This window comes from Microtus oregoni, unplaced genomic scaffold, assembly GCF_018167655.1.
Source record: "Microtus oregoni isolate MIOR12 unplaced genomic scaffold, Mior012 000022F_ref0000154, whole genome shotgun sequence".
Taxonomy (NCBI): domain Eukaryota; kingdom Metazoa; phylum Chordata; class Mammalia; order Rodentia; family Cricetidae; genus Microtus; species Microtus oregoni.
Window position 1 is genome coordinate 27,338,592 of NW_024543081.1, and position 15,002 is coordinate 27,353,593.

The window sequence follows — 15,002 nt, forward strand, 5'->3', positions numbered from 1 at the left end:
TCTTTGGGTTCCCAGCAACTAGCACTGTGGTTTGCATACATGAAGTGAATGCATCTCTTTTCTTTGTGGACAGGTCTTGTTATGTAGCCCATGTTGACCTCAGTTTACAATGCTGACTTGTGCTTCTAAGAGCTGGGATTACGTGTGTGTGTTCCCACATTTGCTTCAGTGAATGTTTTAAACTTCATTTTGTGGATAAGGTTCGGAGAGACTACACCCCATGCCTAACACTATACAGTTTGTAACTTTCAAACGTACAGCTCTGCTCTTTTCACCAAACACAGACCTTCCCTAAGGTGCCAGCTTTTTGCTGGGTTTCTGGAAGTTCTGTGAGCAGGGCTCTTTGAATGAGACATTGTGCCTCATCACTGGATCACCATAGTGTCAGGGTAGGGAATACTCTGAGATCTTCTAGGACGAGCAGTTGTGTGTTGGTGGGGGGTAGGAGGTTCAAAATATTACAAGAGTTTTAGGAAGTTCTATTTGAAACTGATAATTGTCTGCATAATATTTTACATTTTTAAAAAATACCTCTAGGTTCCCTTATGAGTAGCACTGGAACAGCTGTTAAGTTGATAGTTGCCTTTTTCTTCAGACAGCTTGAAAGTTGCCTTACTGTCACCCGGAATTCTACCAAGAAGGTTTAACATTTGCTAGGAAAGGTCAGGACTCTAGACCACTGTTTGGAGGCTCATTGTTTGTAACTGAGGGAGATTAAGAGTATGGCTTGGTGTCGAAGGATTCCTTATTGTTAAAAACACATACAGGAGGCCCACAAAAGTACTACAAATGACAAGAAGAGAAGCGTAAAACCCTGTGAATCCTGCTGCAATTAATGAGTTTCAGGTCCTTCAAGTGTTTGTGCTTCTTCACCCGTCCTCACCTGTTAAATGTCCTGGTAGCAGTGCTGGGCAGTTGACTAAGCCTGAATTACAGTAAGTGTTCCTTAAACTTGGTGGTCATTATCATCTCTGCGATCTGAGGTGGGACTGTACCATCCTCAACCATGGAGCTAGACATCCTGGATGAATCCTCTCTCTGACATTGGATCTCTAGTGAGAGATTTTTTGTATAAATTAGAGCCATTAATAGTGCCTGATTCATAGGTAGTTGTAAAGGTTAAATGAGTTCATTGATTATGAGTAATTAGGACAGGATATGGGGCAAAATTAGTGCTCAGTAAAAGTCAGCTGCTGCTGTCGGTGCTCTTTTATCTTCCTAATGTATTGCTGCCTCCGTGGTGTTAAACTGTAGTTCACAGGAATCCTGTATTGCTGCTCCCCTTACTCCTAAGCCTAAGACAGTTTGAGCCATAGCTTTTTACCCATAGAAGTTAAATGTCTGCCTGGTAGGGGTTGTCAGTAGTTCTGTCTCCTCAGAGCACTGAAGGAAAAATCAGGTGTCTCTCTAATTGTCCTTGGACTTTCTGAAGCAGTTGATGTTCCCAAGGACTGTTGTCTTTCAGTCTGGTCCAGAACTCTAACAACAACATTCTCCAGCCAGGGTTTTACCACATGCACTGAGGAAGCACAGAAAGGCCTGCCAGAGGATTGATGCCTTCGGTGCAGTGTATTTAATAACTTGTTTCTGTGACAGGCCTTTGTGCCTTTTTTTTTTTTAGCCTGTTCTGGACTCCCTGCAGCTTCTATTTGTTCCTGTTGTCCTTGGGAGAAGAGAATTTATTTTCTTTTCTCCAACAAATTAGAAGACAGCACCATAAATTCTAGGTTGGTACCTGTTGGACTCAGGCTAAATCCTGAGCAAGCTATAAAACTTGGAGGAGCTATTTAATGTTTTGGATCCTTTGTTTTTCAGGTACATTATTTCCTCATTAAAATGTTTGGTTGATTTCTTTCTGAGCCAGGTACTGGCTCATTTGAATCATTTTAATTATTGCACTACAGCATTGCTCTGTATGTCGGGCAGTGATTTAAAAGGGTCCCTATACTCCTGGAACTCAGAGTAAACTAAGGACAAGAACTGTAGAAGAGGCCTGAAGGATGCGGTGATAGAAAATGAAGGGGCAGTTCCCTGCGTGTAGTCAGAGCTGAGCACGTCATGCTACAGCCAAGTGAGCAGCCACTTCAGCAGAGTGGAAAGCTTAGTCCAAAATACCCAGCCTAGACACCATGTAAAAGAGCTTCAGAACCTGGTATGGATAGTATTCAGGCTTACAGAGGATGCTTGGAACACTGTCACCACTTACAGCTCCTGGATAACAAAAAGTAACTGCCTACTGCTCATTCTTGAACCCATAGTACTTTAACTTTCTCGTCCACTTGAACAATTGATTCTGGGTCTCCTTCAGCACCAGGTGGTGCCTCTCACCATGCTGTACTTGTACCTCCCCTTTTCTTTCTCTCTTTTTTAGATTTATTTATCTTATGTTTAGGAGTGTTTACCTGCGTGTATGTATGTGTACATGAGTAGCAGAGTTAAAGCAATGTCATGGTCTCATGTCCTTACTCCTCAGTCTCTGTTATTTAAGCTGCTTTGCTATCTTCTTGGAGTCCTCTCACTGCTTTTGCACGCCCTGTGTCGTCACACTCCCCAGGACTTCACTCCCAGTGCCCTCCTACTTGACCTTCAGTAGTGAACTCTACAGGATCCGACCTTCTGTTTCAACCACAGTGACATAGTGGGCAGGTCTTCAGAAGTGAGTACACATTAACAGGGAATCTAAAACACTGTATCAGTTATCTGGACATCATCAGAGTAGGTATGTGGGAAATAACCAGTAATCATGAAAATCATGACTGGCTTTTGGTTTCGATATGATTTGAATGTGACCTCTCTAAATTCATTTTGGGAAGTTTTGTTTCTCAATATGGCAGTTTCCAGGTAGTGGGACCTTGGGAAAGCTACTTATGTATTAATGCATTTCTGATAGGACCCCAAACTAGTTCCTGCAAGAGTGAGTTGTTAGGAAGTGCAGACCGGACCCCTGAGCCACTCTCTGACTTGATAATCCACCCTAGGTCCTGTCGCTTTGTGTATACCCTGATGCGATGTCATCTGCCATGAAGTGACAAGCCAGAGACCCGCGCCAGAATCAGTGCCATGCTCCTTTCAACCTGCAGCCTCCAAAAGTGTCGACTAAATCATCTTTCCTTTGTAAGGGACCCACCCCAGGGACTCTATTATAGCAACAGCATGGACTGAAACGAGCACTCTCAATATGCTGGACACCTCACATAATCTTTTTCCTGTTCACCTCTCATAACACCTTCAAGTAGCTCTTTTCCCCATTTTAAAGGGAAGATATCTGGAAGCCACATGTCCAATAAGGGCTGGATTTGAACCCAAGAAGTTTTTTTTTTCAAGAGTCTGTGCTACCTTCTAATTCTAAGTGGAACAGCAGACTCTTGTGACACACTGCCTGAGTCTATCATCACAGTCCAGAGGACATTGCTTTCCCTCTTCATTTTGGGAAAATGAGCTCAAGGGGGCTGAGAAATTTTCTCCTGCCTCTGTTCATACAAGTCTGGGCATAGACTCAGTTCAGGTCTGGTGGCCTCCCTGTGTCCATCCTGCTGCACACCCTAACACTGTATGAGTACAGAATGAGTTCATTTCTGAGCCACTCCAAATGTCCCAAACTGCAGGAGTCTCAGCTTGTGGCTCCATTGCAGCCAGGTGTTTTATAGCCTCTGTCAGTCGATTTCAAAGACCAGCAAGCATGGCAGCCTTAATTTTGATAATATTCTTTTTTCAAATCCTCTGGAATAGCAACATTGTCACAGTGTTAGTGCTGATAAGCTTTCCCCCGCCCCAATATAGTACTTTTACATTATTTGATGTTGATCCTAGAGTAGAACATACTCTCCAAAATAAGGTAGAGGTTTCTTTCTTCAATAACAGATTATCTTGAAAATGACTCTAAGCTGATTGTGGTGGTGCATGCCTGTAATCCCAGCACTGGAAAGGCAGAGGCAGGTGGATCTCTGAGTTTGAGGCCAGCCTGGGTTACAGAGTGAGTTCCAGGACAGTCAGGGCTACGTGGAAAAACCCTGTCTCGAATAACCTTAAAGAAATGAAGAGGAGGAGAAAAAAAGAAAAAAACAGAGAAAATGTCCCTTTTAAGTATTTCTCTCTTACGTATCCTCCTGTCCAACAGAAATTAGTCCAGTGGTCACAGTAGCTGAGAGAGTCAGAACCTCCAGAGTCACCAAGTGCAGAATGAGGAACTTCAGCTGTTAGCCAGTGTTTTCTCCCTGATGTGGGAAGGACCACTGTAGGGAGGGGCTCGATTGTGACCACTGTAGCAGTTCAGGATCTGAAACATGTTAAGAATAGTGGGTTCTCCCCCCACCCCCGTGCGTCTCTCTCTGTGTGTGACTAATTCTCTCAGCTGATCTGAGCAGAGCTCTGAGGCAGATGTGGTAGAAACGGACAGTCTCAGGAGGAACGGCAACATTTATGATGAAGGAAAAGAAGCCCCAGCCACACTTAGCAGCTCCTACCATCATAGGAAGTGGAAGAGAAAAACGGGGAGCTTGGGAACTGCTGAACCCTATTTCTGAGGGTTACTTGGTCCCTGCAGTAAGATGTCAAGTGTGTTTCTTGGAATGTGGTTGCAGGACTGCAAACAGCACTGTTGTCTTTTTTATGTATTTCCTTCATTGTACAAGGGAATAAAGAGAAAACAACACACACACAAAAAAAAAAAAAAGAAATTTATCGGGAGTGAGAGAACAGCCAAAGGAGGGAATGTTCTTAAAAAAAAAAAAAAAAAAAAGAATAGTGGCATTTCTCAGCAGACGAACTGCATGATGAGAAGGGGAAATAAAAAAGCTGGCTCCTTAAGGCCAGAAAGAACCAGAAAAGGAGAACCACTAAAGATAGTTGGCAAGCTTTCCAAGTCTGACCCTGACAAGGAGGCAGTGTAGTAGGTGGGAGATGATCACTTCTGCTCTCTCTTTGTGTCTTTCTATAAAAAAGGGGTCAGTGTGCCTCGCCTTCCTGATCCCTGATTTCCTTGCCTGTGTCTGGGTTTAGGAACAGTAAGAGCCTAGGCGGTCATTGCTGGGGTGGATCACACTGCCTATAGGTTGGTAAAGGGCATGGAGAAGAACCCCTCAAGAGACGGTTTCAAGGACCAGTGTCTGCTTTACTGCAGATAGTAGGAGCCTGTCAGCTGTGATTGGTTAGCACGTTACTTTGGATTGGACAGTATGAGCACTCCTAAGGACATTAAAGGAGACTTGGAGACTACAGACTTGTCAATGCGCTAGCCACTAGCTACCTGTGATACTTCACAATTCAGTGCTCTGACTTCAGGGAACACTCAGGAACTTGCTGTGCCATGCTCCTTACTTAGAAGCATATTGTGCCAAGGAGGCTGACCACCAGGTCGTGCCTGCACTTTCTCCTACATGCCTAACTCATGGAGTTGTTCAAGAACTATATGAGAGTAAATACCTGCGGTTTGAGAGATCATAAAGAAATTTTTTGTCTTGCACTAAACCAAAATACCTTTCAAAGGCTGGAGATTTCATCTGTTGCAATAGTGTTGTAGCTGTCTCTGTGGCAGGTGTTTGGCATGGACCTGATTTCTGGCCAGGGGTTACTGCCGTTATTGAGCACATGTCGAGTATTTATGTTCCCCTAGAGACAGTAGGCATCTAACACCAAATGAAAATTCTGAAGTGATTAACAGTCCGAGCATCTCTATTTCCAAGCACTGGCTTAGGAAGTAAAAAGAGATTTATTTTATTTTTACCTCAGCCTAGTGGGGTCCAACTCATTTCCAAAGTAATTAATTGCATTCTCGTCTTGTTTGTGATGCATAGCAGTTCAGCAGGACGATTGGGGATGTAATTTTGTTTCTGAACAGCAGCCTCAGCAGCTGTGTTCTGCTGACAGAGAAACAGGCCAGTGCTGGTAACTCTGGCGCTCCATCACTAAAGCACTGTGGTGCACACAGAGCTGCCTTGATGAATGAGTGAGGTTTGCTTGTTTTCCAGAGGCCAAGCCTGATGGAGCTGATTGTGCTGTTCTATATGCATGTCCACTTTCACTTAGCTGAATGGCGTGTCAGGCAGAGGTGTTCTTGCCCCCTCTGTTTCTTGGAATGTATTTAGGGGTTCCCCAGTTGAAACATTCCTCATATCAGAAACTTGAATATATTTGCCTTAGAGGAGTATACTATCAATTGGGGGGAGAAGGGGAAGCAGTTTTCAAAACAATATATACAAGTTGAAACAATGCATGTTTCAGAATAAAAACCAGGCTCTTCAGAGAAATCTTGTTAAAATCAGAATGGTAGCAGTGGGTATAATAATAAAGTCCAGTTCCTTTGCAGTGTCTTTTAGCATTTCTTCAGTGACTTTTATTATTTTAACAAAAGGTAAAATCTGTGAAAGGCTACACCTGGGAGTTGGGGATCACTGAGCTGTAAAGTCTTCAGTTCTGATCGGCATGGCAGCTGCATTTGGAGCAGGGGCTCTTGAGCGAGGTCCAGCTTGACAGAACCCTCAGGAGCACCAGCCTTTGCCCCCCTCATCATCCCGGGCCTAGATGGAAAGCTTATTTTTGAATCATGTACTTGAAGTCTCTGTCAGCTGTATCTGGAGTCTCTAGCCTCTACCATGCCTATAACTCAGATCTTGTCCTTGCTCCTCTGTGTTACCCTCGACTCCACCATCCATCTGAGTGCAGCTCTACATGGCCCTGCTCTGAATATCTTCCTTCACTAGCATGCTGGAACTCTAGAGTGTAGATACCTTAACCTCACAGTCCAGTCCTTCCTGCTTTTTTGCTCAGCATGACCTCATGCCACTTGTCCCCCTTTATGCCCTGGGCCTTTGCTCCTGCTGTTCTTCACCCTCCACCGCTTGTCTGGCTTGTTCACACTCCGCTTTCCCTGGGTCCTCACTGCACACACCCCCCAGGATCAGAGCCAGCACTCCTGAGCAGCAGGTGTGCTCTTGGTATAGTCCGCTTCTCCTAGAGCTGGTGGACAGCAGTGCTTCTCACGTGTGCTTACAGGCATGAAAGAGGCTTCAGTAACTGTCCAGTGAATGGGAAACTCGTTCACATTCTAAAATGTCTCCTTTCGTCAATACGAATTAAGAATGGGGATGAGAATCAGATGTACAGCTGTCCCCTGAAGTCTGCCATCATTTCTGCCTTTCGGTAGAGGAGAGGAGAGCATCTTAGGAACGTCCGATAGTCTCTCTCTTCCTCCCTCACTTCATTTAGTCAAAGAAAATAAAAGCATTTCTAAGGGAGCACAAGGGGTGCATGTGAGGTTCCTGGAATGTGGTCATTGATTGATGTTTTAGTTCTTGCTGTATACATGGCATCGTTTAGTGAGCAAAAAGCATGTGATTACTAGAAAGACAAGAGACAGACAGGGAGAGCCAGAGGGAGTGTGTATGAGGGGACGGTTGGTTCCAAACCAGGACCTCTAGACACTGGAAAATAAGACTCGGAAGAGTCGGGGGCAGTGTAAAGGCACCTCCTGAATTGTCCCACCATGATGTAGCCAGGCCAAGATGTTTAGTTTTGCTCTGATTTTAATCTGTGGAATGATTATGTCTTCTTTCATCAGTATGCCTATAATTTAGCCTAAATGTTACGAAAGTGTTTTTGAAATTTTCTAAGCTATACAAACATCTGGAATTACCATTATTACATAGTGATTTCTGCTATATTGCTCTTTGAACTTTGAGTGGAACGTTCGCTACCCCCACTCCCAAGGCCTTTCCCAATGTTCCTCCACTCTGCATTGGTTGTATCAGCTGCTTTGCTACTTCTTATTGCAGCTCAGCCTGGGGTCATCAATCAACGTGAGGTATCGGCAGGATGTGCCCTGTCGCTTGTGCATGTTAATATGGCAAGAAGTCAACTTGACAGTTCTGTGGGAACGACACCCACATGTTATTCCTGATGGAATTGCCGGTCAGCCATGGAGTAAACCGTGTGAGGCCCTTAATGGGACCTTGTCCAGCAGATACTTTGAACTAGGGAATGAGAAGTGGGTTCTGCTGTTCGTCCTGCCTGTGTGCCACTAATGCTGAACTCACTGGTTCTTTAAGATTTTGTGTCTGTTGCTGGGAATGTCTGATAGTAAGAAGCACCTAGGAATGCTAGATTTGGAAAGAAGATATTACTGTGTTAGCTTTCTGCCATGTTCAATGTGAATAGTATATAATATAATGCATCTTAAACTTTAAAGAACAGATTTCTCTACTTAAGAATTTTAAGCATTGGTTTAAAAGACTTTTTTTTAAAAGGAAGCCTGAAACCTCTTATTATGCCTAAGCAGTTTAAGCTTGGGAAGTTCTTCCTTATGTCTGGCCCGAATCTTTCATGGTGTGAGTGCATTTCTTGTCGTTTGTACAAATGGAAAACAGCTGCTCAGCCTTCCCAACGACAACCCTTATGTGCTCACAGACAGAGGGAAGGTCACCCCAGTCTTCTTCCTCTGGACTAAGGGACTGATGCCTTTATCCCATCTGCAGAGTTTCCATTTCCCAGCCCTTTTAATCATTTCTTGATTTCCCCTAAGCTTTTCTACAGTCCTCCTTAAGTTCAGATTCCAAACAGAACATAATATTCCAAGGCTCACCATTAGCCAAAGTCACTTCCTTCCCTTCCACCCTTCCCATGTATCCCAGTTCATTCATACAGGAAATGGGTAACATTATCCACATCCAGGAAGATGAGATATGGGACTAACAGCAGATGGGGCCCAGTGTGTAGACAGTTAGCAAGACAGGCTCAGTTCTATGTAAGAAACACAGGCGTCCACCTCCTGCCTCCCCTTCAGGGCCCAGTTAATGACACTGCAGCGTGGAAGTCACTGTTTTCTCCTGGCCGTTCCTCTCCTGCACTTGTTTCCAGTTGTCAGTCAAAGGTGCATGCAGTGATTGTCCACTCCCAGGTCCTCGCCTCTGCTCCAGGTTTCTTGCTGTGAAGCAGCTAGATGTGGGATGAGGGTGTCATCCGCACCCACCCCACTGAGACCCCGAGGGGAAGGTCAGAATGCCGAGGGAGCGGGTGCACACGGAGATGATGAGCAACTTGTTCTCTAGGGCCTGTTGCTTAGGGGAGATGCAGTGTGTGTTGGAACTTCTTGCTCAACACCATCCATGTTGCTTAGATCTCTGAGTGGTTTACAGTGTGACCTCTCTGCCCCCTCCAATTCCTTTTTTAAAAATGAAATTCCTGAGCAACAGTTAGGGCATTTTTGAAGTCATGACTGTCATATGAAGTAGGCATGCAGGTCTGACCAGCAAGTTCCACAGACTTCTCATGCCAAAGTACAGCTGAGCTCAAACACTCTTTATTTGTAACTGCAGGAAGCAGGGGACCTAGGCAAGTGCAGGCAGGAGGGCGAGAATGATTGCGTACTGTACCCCCTAAGTTACTTTCTAAGCGCTTATCAAGTCTATTTTATATATCTGACAGAGAATTTACTAATAAGTATTATGAATTCTTACCATGTTTTTGCTCTCTTCAGATATTAGATATCATTACAATTCAGTGCCTGGCAAATGGTAATTATCCTTGTGTTTTGGATATTTTGCAATTTTTGTATTGCAACCAGTATTCACAAATGCCTGGGATGTCAGTGTTGGGGCAGCTGATGCAGGGGTCATCCTGTATTAATGAATGAAAACAGGTCAGCACTATTTCACAGTAGGACACGGGTTTAGAAGTGCCAGCTTTGTGCCTGAGGATGTCCAGTTTCTAGAAAACTATGTTTTCGTGGCTTCTGCCCAGTCTTCACTAGAAGTGAGGCATACTGTTCTTGATTCCATTCTGGCTAACTTCCAGAAAGCTTGTGTACAGTGAAGACATTGAGTAGGGCAACTGGTTTGTTTTTCCCTCCTTACTGAGGTCAGATTTCTAGTGGGATCTGTAAAGACTACCTACCAGCTCATAGGTGAGGGCAAAACTTAAAGGTCTGGTGTTGTACTGTAGTGAACTCGGATATCTGTTTTCTCACTCACTAAAACTGCGTCCTTCTGTCACCCAGCAGGCCTTCTGAGCACACGCTGCGCTGAGGACGGAGGGGAGTACTGCTTTTATAACCTCTGCTTTCTCTTCTACAGTCTAACAGGCAGCCGGCTAAGCTAAACCTTCTCACCTGCCAGGTGAAACCAAATGCGGAGGACAAGAAGTCTTTTGACCTGATATCACGTGAGTCCTGTTTGGTCACTGTGGTTTTGACAGCTACGGGTCTAGGTATTTAAGCACCAAAACTTTTCAAAATGGGGTTCCTCAAAGTTAACCCCCAGCTTGTTGAGGGAGACCCCTGGGAACCCTTTTTGTTTGCTCACTTCCTTGTTTGAGGCAGAATCTTATTTTGTCCCCAAAACTAACCTTGAATTCGAGCAATCCTGCCTCAGCTTCTCTAGTCTCTGGATCTATGGATTTTTGCACTGTGAAGGCCTAGCAAGTCCTGTGTGATTGCGTTTAGAATGTGAATGGATGACTGGGTGTGTGGTCGTGCATACTTTAGGGAGGGGTAGGTAGAGCTGTGATTTGGAGGCCAGTCTGTTGAACCTGTCAAGTTCAGGGTGGTCAGGCCTGCAAAATGAGGCCCTGTCTCAGAAGAAAATGAGTAAGACTCTGAGCTTATGCATTAAACTGTTTCTCATGTCCCCTCAGACAAGTTTTCTAATTATATTACTATGTCACTCATTAGTCTGCAATGATATGCGTCTTGATGTGAAGCCCAGACACTACAGTGATAGGCAATTCCAGCTTGCACCTGTTGATTAAGGAGCACTGGTATAGATGCAGAAGTGCAGGTACACCACTATTGCAACACATCTGATTTGTCCATTGCATCCTTGCAAAAATTGGGCTCTTCAAGGAAAAATCGGCTCCCTTTCTTCCAACAGTTTCTTTGAAACTCATTGAATTGTTGTCACCACACCCCTCACTTTGTCACTGCGTGGGACTTGCTTTTCTCCTTGATGAGGGAGCAAGACCAACCACCCGCTCTCTGCCTGTGTCCTGTGTTCTCGGTGTTCAGCAGGTGGCGTGACGTACTGTTTTGGTAGCCTGCACTTGCTGACAGACTATGCAGCCGAGGGGAGTCCTTCTACGCTGCTCTACAGAACAGTGGGACTCGGCTGGGCGTGCATAACTCAAGGGAGAGCACTTGTCTGGCACATGCTCACTTCCATTCCCAGCACCTCAAAACCAAACAGATAGCTAGGATAGACCAGAACCACTCTTTTTATCCTGAAACACTGCAACACCAACGTAAAGCCCAGCACGACAGGCTGGGAGCCAGATGACTTGTGTAGAAGCATGGATGCACAGTCCTGCTCTTGAAGCTCCCTGGTGAAGTCCTATGATTGAATCCTTTGTGAGGATCTTCAGCTGGAGGCTAAGTCTCCTGCAGCACCTCCGTGCAATTCAGATTCCCTATGATTTCTGTGATTACTTGGATAATTGGTGGCAATTACTATATGACTTGGTTATTAATAGGTATCAATTATTGAGTGTCTACATCTGTCAGGTGTATAATATTGTTAATTTCCACAAAAGATAATCAGTTTCCCATGTTACAGGGAAGAAAGCTAGGTGGCTTGGGCCAGGTCACCAGCAAAGAGGAGGACAGTCTCAAGTGCACTTTGTTCTTTTTTTTTTTTTTTTTTTTTTTTTTTTTTGGTTTTTCGAGACAGGGTTTCTCTGTGGCTTTGGGGCCTGTCCTGGAACTAGCTCTGTAGAGCAGGCTGGTCTCGAACTCACAGAGATCCGCCTGCCTCTGCCTCCCAAGTGCTGGGATTAAAGGGTGCTGAGTGGGAAGGCCTGCCTGGAGCAGTCACATAAGGAAGTGTTCTGTGTTGCCAGAGTGAAATATGTTGAAGCACTAGAACCATCCTACGTTTTTAAAATGAACTTCCCTGTCTGCTGTATCTGTTAGGCCTTCCTGAAAGGCAGAGGTCGAACCTGTCTCCCATGGATCCTGATTCAGCTAGAGAGCATCCCATTCAGGGCCAAGAGTGCAACTTGAGTTCCTGTAGCAGCTGGACTATCAGGAGGAGCAGGGAATCCTTTCTTGCAGGAGTACCATCTTGTGTCAGTTTGCCACTGAAACCCCTATGGGTCAGATAGGACCTGTCCCGTCTTCAATTTGTCTTTCAAAGAAGCAGTCTCAGCACAGATGAGACTTAGTCAAGAAAGCAAATGCAAGACTGTCTCAAAAAAATGCCTACTTTAGTGTGCTTGGTATTTGTGACCATTTATTTTAGTCCTTTGTACTTAAAGGAAAATAATTAATAAAGTGAATTGTTAAGCTACTGATACATAATGGTATAAAAATAATACTAAGTTCTTAGTTTATATATTTTCAGGAACTTTAAAACTTGATTATGCATGCTTGCCAATATTCTACTTTCTGAGATGTTGTATTTTTGTGTTTTAGATAATAGAACATACCACTTTCAGGCAGAAGATGAGCAGGATTATGTAGCGTAAGTACTTTCAAAATGATGATGCAATGGTTTGAAGCGAAAGCATTATTAACTACCCTGGTGACTTGTTACACTTCTTTCCTGCCCGTGGACCTTCACACTTTCCTCTTCTCTCCATCTGTCCTGCCCACCAGGGATGTTCAGCTCCAGCCTCAGTATCACTAGGATTGTCGCTCCCTTCTCTCTGCCTCTTGCTTCTTCACATGACTTCTCTGGTCCACATCCATGCACAGCCATTTAGAGATAGATCCCTGAGCTCCTTGAGAACAAGCCTTGCTCATCCCTCATTAGGTGTCTTGCTTTATGTTTGGTCACAAATGGGAACCATTTGAGATGTTCTTGGGTACTCCCTGGATGCTTAGCTGTTCTTACGAGAGAAGCAGAAGAGGCTGGCTCTGATGAGACACTGGCAGCGTCCTCTTGATGGACAAGCATGGCCCAGTCAGAGAGAACCTGGTGCAGTGGGAAGAGTTGGGTATCACATACCACCGGGCTACACGCCAAGTCAGTTTCATTCCTTTTCCCCTCTGGTAGCCTGCCTGGAGTTCAAATGGCAGTGTGTTGTGTTCTCAGCTATTTTCGTTGGTGTCAAAGCAGTCAGTTAAGCCATTTTTTAAGTGTTTACAACTTTATTTCTTATAAGTAATTTGGACCAAGTTTCATGAACTACCGAAACTCATTGTTATTTTCCTTCCGTAACTCCATGGAGCCACAGAGTTCTGTTTAGATCCATTTGTTTCACTTACCTCTCCTCTTCCCATGCTTCTTTCCTCTGGAGTATTTTACTTTTCCCAATCTCAGACAATGATAAAGGAATCTGAAAGAGAACAAGAAATGGACCAGAAGTAGGTCGAGTTGGGAGAAAGAACAGAGGAGCTCATGAAGGCCAGCCAGCTGCCAAGATTTATGAGAATGTGATATTAAAACAGACAGAGCCCTGCCCTAGGGATGAGACAGGCTACATAACATGGTGCTGGCTCTCAGCTCAGGGACCAAGAGGAGGCCTGTGTACTGGGGGCATCCAGACTGCACACACCTTGGATTCTTAGGGCGCTGCTGAAAGATGGCCTGAGCCAGGAAAGCTACAAAAGTGTTTTCTGCCTTCCCACTGGAGGGAACCGATGGCTTGATATTGTGGCATAGAGCTGCCTGGCTGGAGGGACAGGAATGAGAAAGGAAAATGCCAGGAAAGCCGTTCCCCAACCCACTCCAGATTCAGAGAGGTGCTGAGGTACCTTGTGCCTTGTTAAGCAAGTACACAGTGGTCCAGTGCCCATGTTCACAGTCCCAGGAAGTGAGCATTTTAACCAGACAATCCCCAGACTTATTTTTTCCTAATTCTCTCTTCCCTGGTCCTCAAAGCCCTAAGTGGAAGACAAATGAGAACCCTGAAGCAGGGAAGGAACCTCTTTCCTCCTTTATCCTGTTCTCTTAGCTCAACCTCAAACCTTCCATATCTTAGGTCTTGTTAGGTACAGGTTTCCTTCCTGTGGGGTGTGGAACTCATAGTAAAAGGTTCCCATCAGTCTTTGGGTTTCTTGTTGTTTGTTTGTTTGTTTGTTTGTTTGTTTTGAGACAGGGTTTCTCTGTATAGCCCTGGCTGCCCTGAAACGCATTATGTAAACCAAGCTGGCTTTGACATCCGAGGTCTACCTGCCTCTGCCTCCTGATTCCTGGGATTAAAAGCATGTAGTACCACCACTTGACCCTTCAGTCCATCTTGATGTTACTGGCTATTTTGTACTTTGAATCTTCTTGGATATTCTGGAAGGGAAGATGGGCTTTCTTTCCCTTCTTCATTTACCTCCAGGTTTACATAGCAACACTGACTTCCTTTCTCATGTGAACTGTCCAGTAAAATTAAAGATTTCCTCTCACCAGGGAAGGGGCAGGTAACAGCAAGTGTGCATTTGAAGTCTGAAGACCTGGATGCTAGTCCAGACTCTGCTGTCTAAGTGGCTTTGGTTCTTCAGACATATAATCTGGCCTAAGTTTCTCGCCCAGAGGAGCTAAGTGGGTAGGGGTTACATACATCACAACACTTGGAGAGTGAAGTCAAACATACAGCCCTACTGGCACGTGGCAGTTTCTTTTTTAGCTTAGAAACTCAAACTAAGTTTTGTAGCTTGTGTCATTTATTACTGTTTTTTTGGTTTTGGAGGGTGTTTTTGTTTTTTGTCTGCTTGATAAAACACTGGCTCTCAACCTATACGGGTGTTGAATGACCCTTTACAGGGTCACATATCAAATATCCTGCATATCAGATATTTGCATTACAATTCCTAATAGTAGCAAAATTACAATTATGAAGTAGAAACAAAAATAATTTTATGGTTGAGGGTCACTACAGCGTGAGAAACTGTTAAAAGTCACAGCATTGGGAATGTTGAGAGCCGCTGCTTTGTCACGGGCTGGGGGTGCTCCCAGTTGGTAAAGGGCTTACCCAGCATTCACAGAGCCCAGGCTTCGACCCCAGCACGGCATAGACAGACCTACTGGTGCATGCCTGTGATCAGTTTGGGAGGTGGAAGCAGGAGGATCAAAAGTTCAAAGTCATCC

The 15,002-nt window shown here is 44.6% G+C and overlaps 1 protein-coding gene across 7 annotated transcripts in view; it reads left to right on the forward strand.

Moving 5' to 3' along the window:
* The window catches only part of Asap1 (ArfGAP with SH3 domain, ankyrin repeat and PH domain 1), a 286,745-nt gene that overhangs the window by 222,465 nt on the left and 49,278 nt on the right, over window positions 1-15,002 (forward strand). For all 7 annotated transcript variants that reach the window (XM_041671783.1, XM_041671786.1, XM_041671784.1 and 4 more), the window contains 2 exons: window positions 10,065-10,152; window positions 12,395-12,443. In XM_041671783.1, the coding sequence (XP_041527717.1) occupies window positions 10,065-10,152; window positions 12,395-12,443 (137 nt within the window). The remainder of the gene's footprint in view (window positions 1-10,064; window positions 10,153-12,394; window positions 12,444-15,002) is intronic.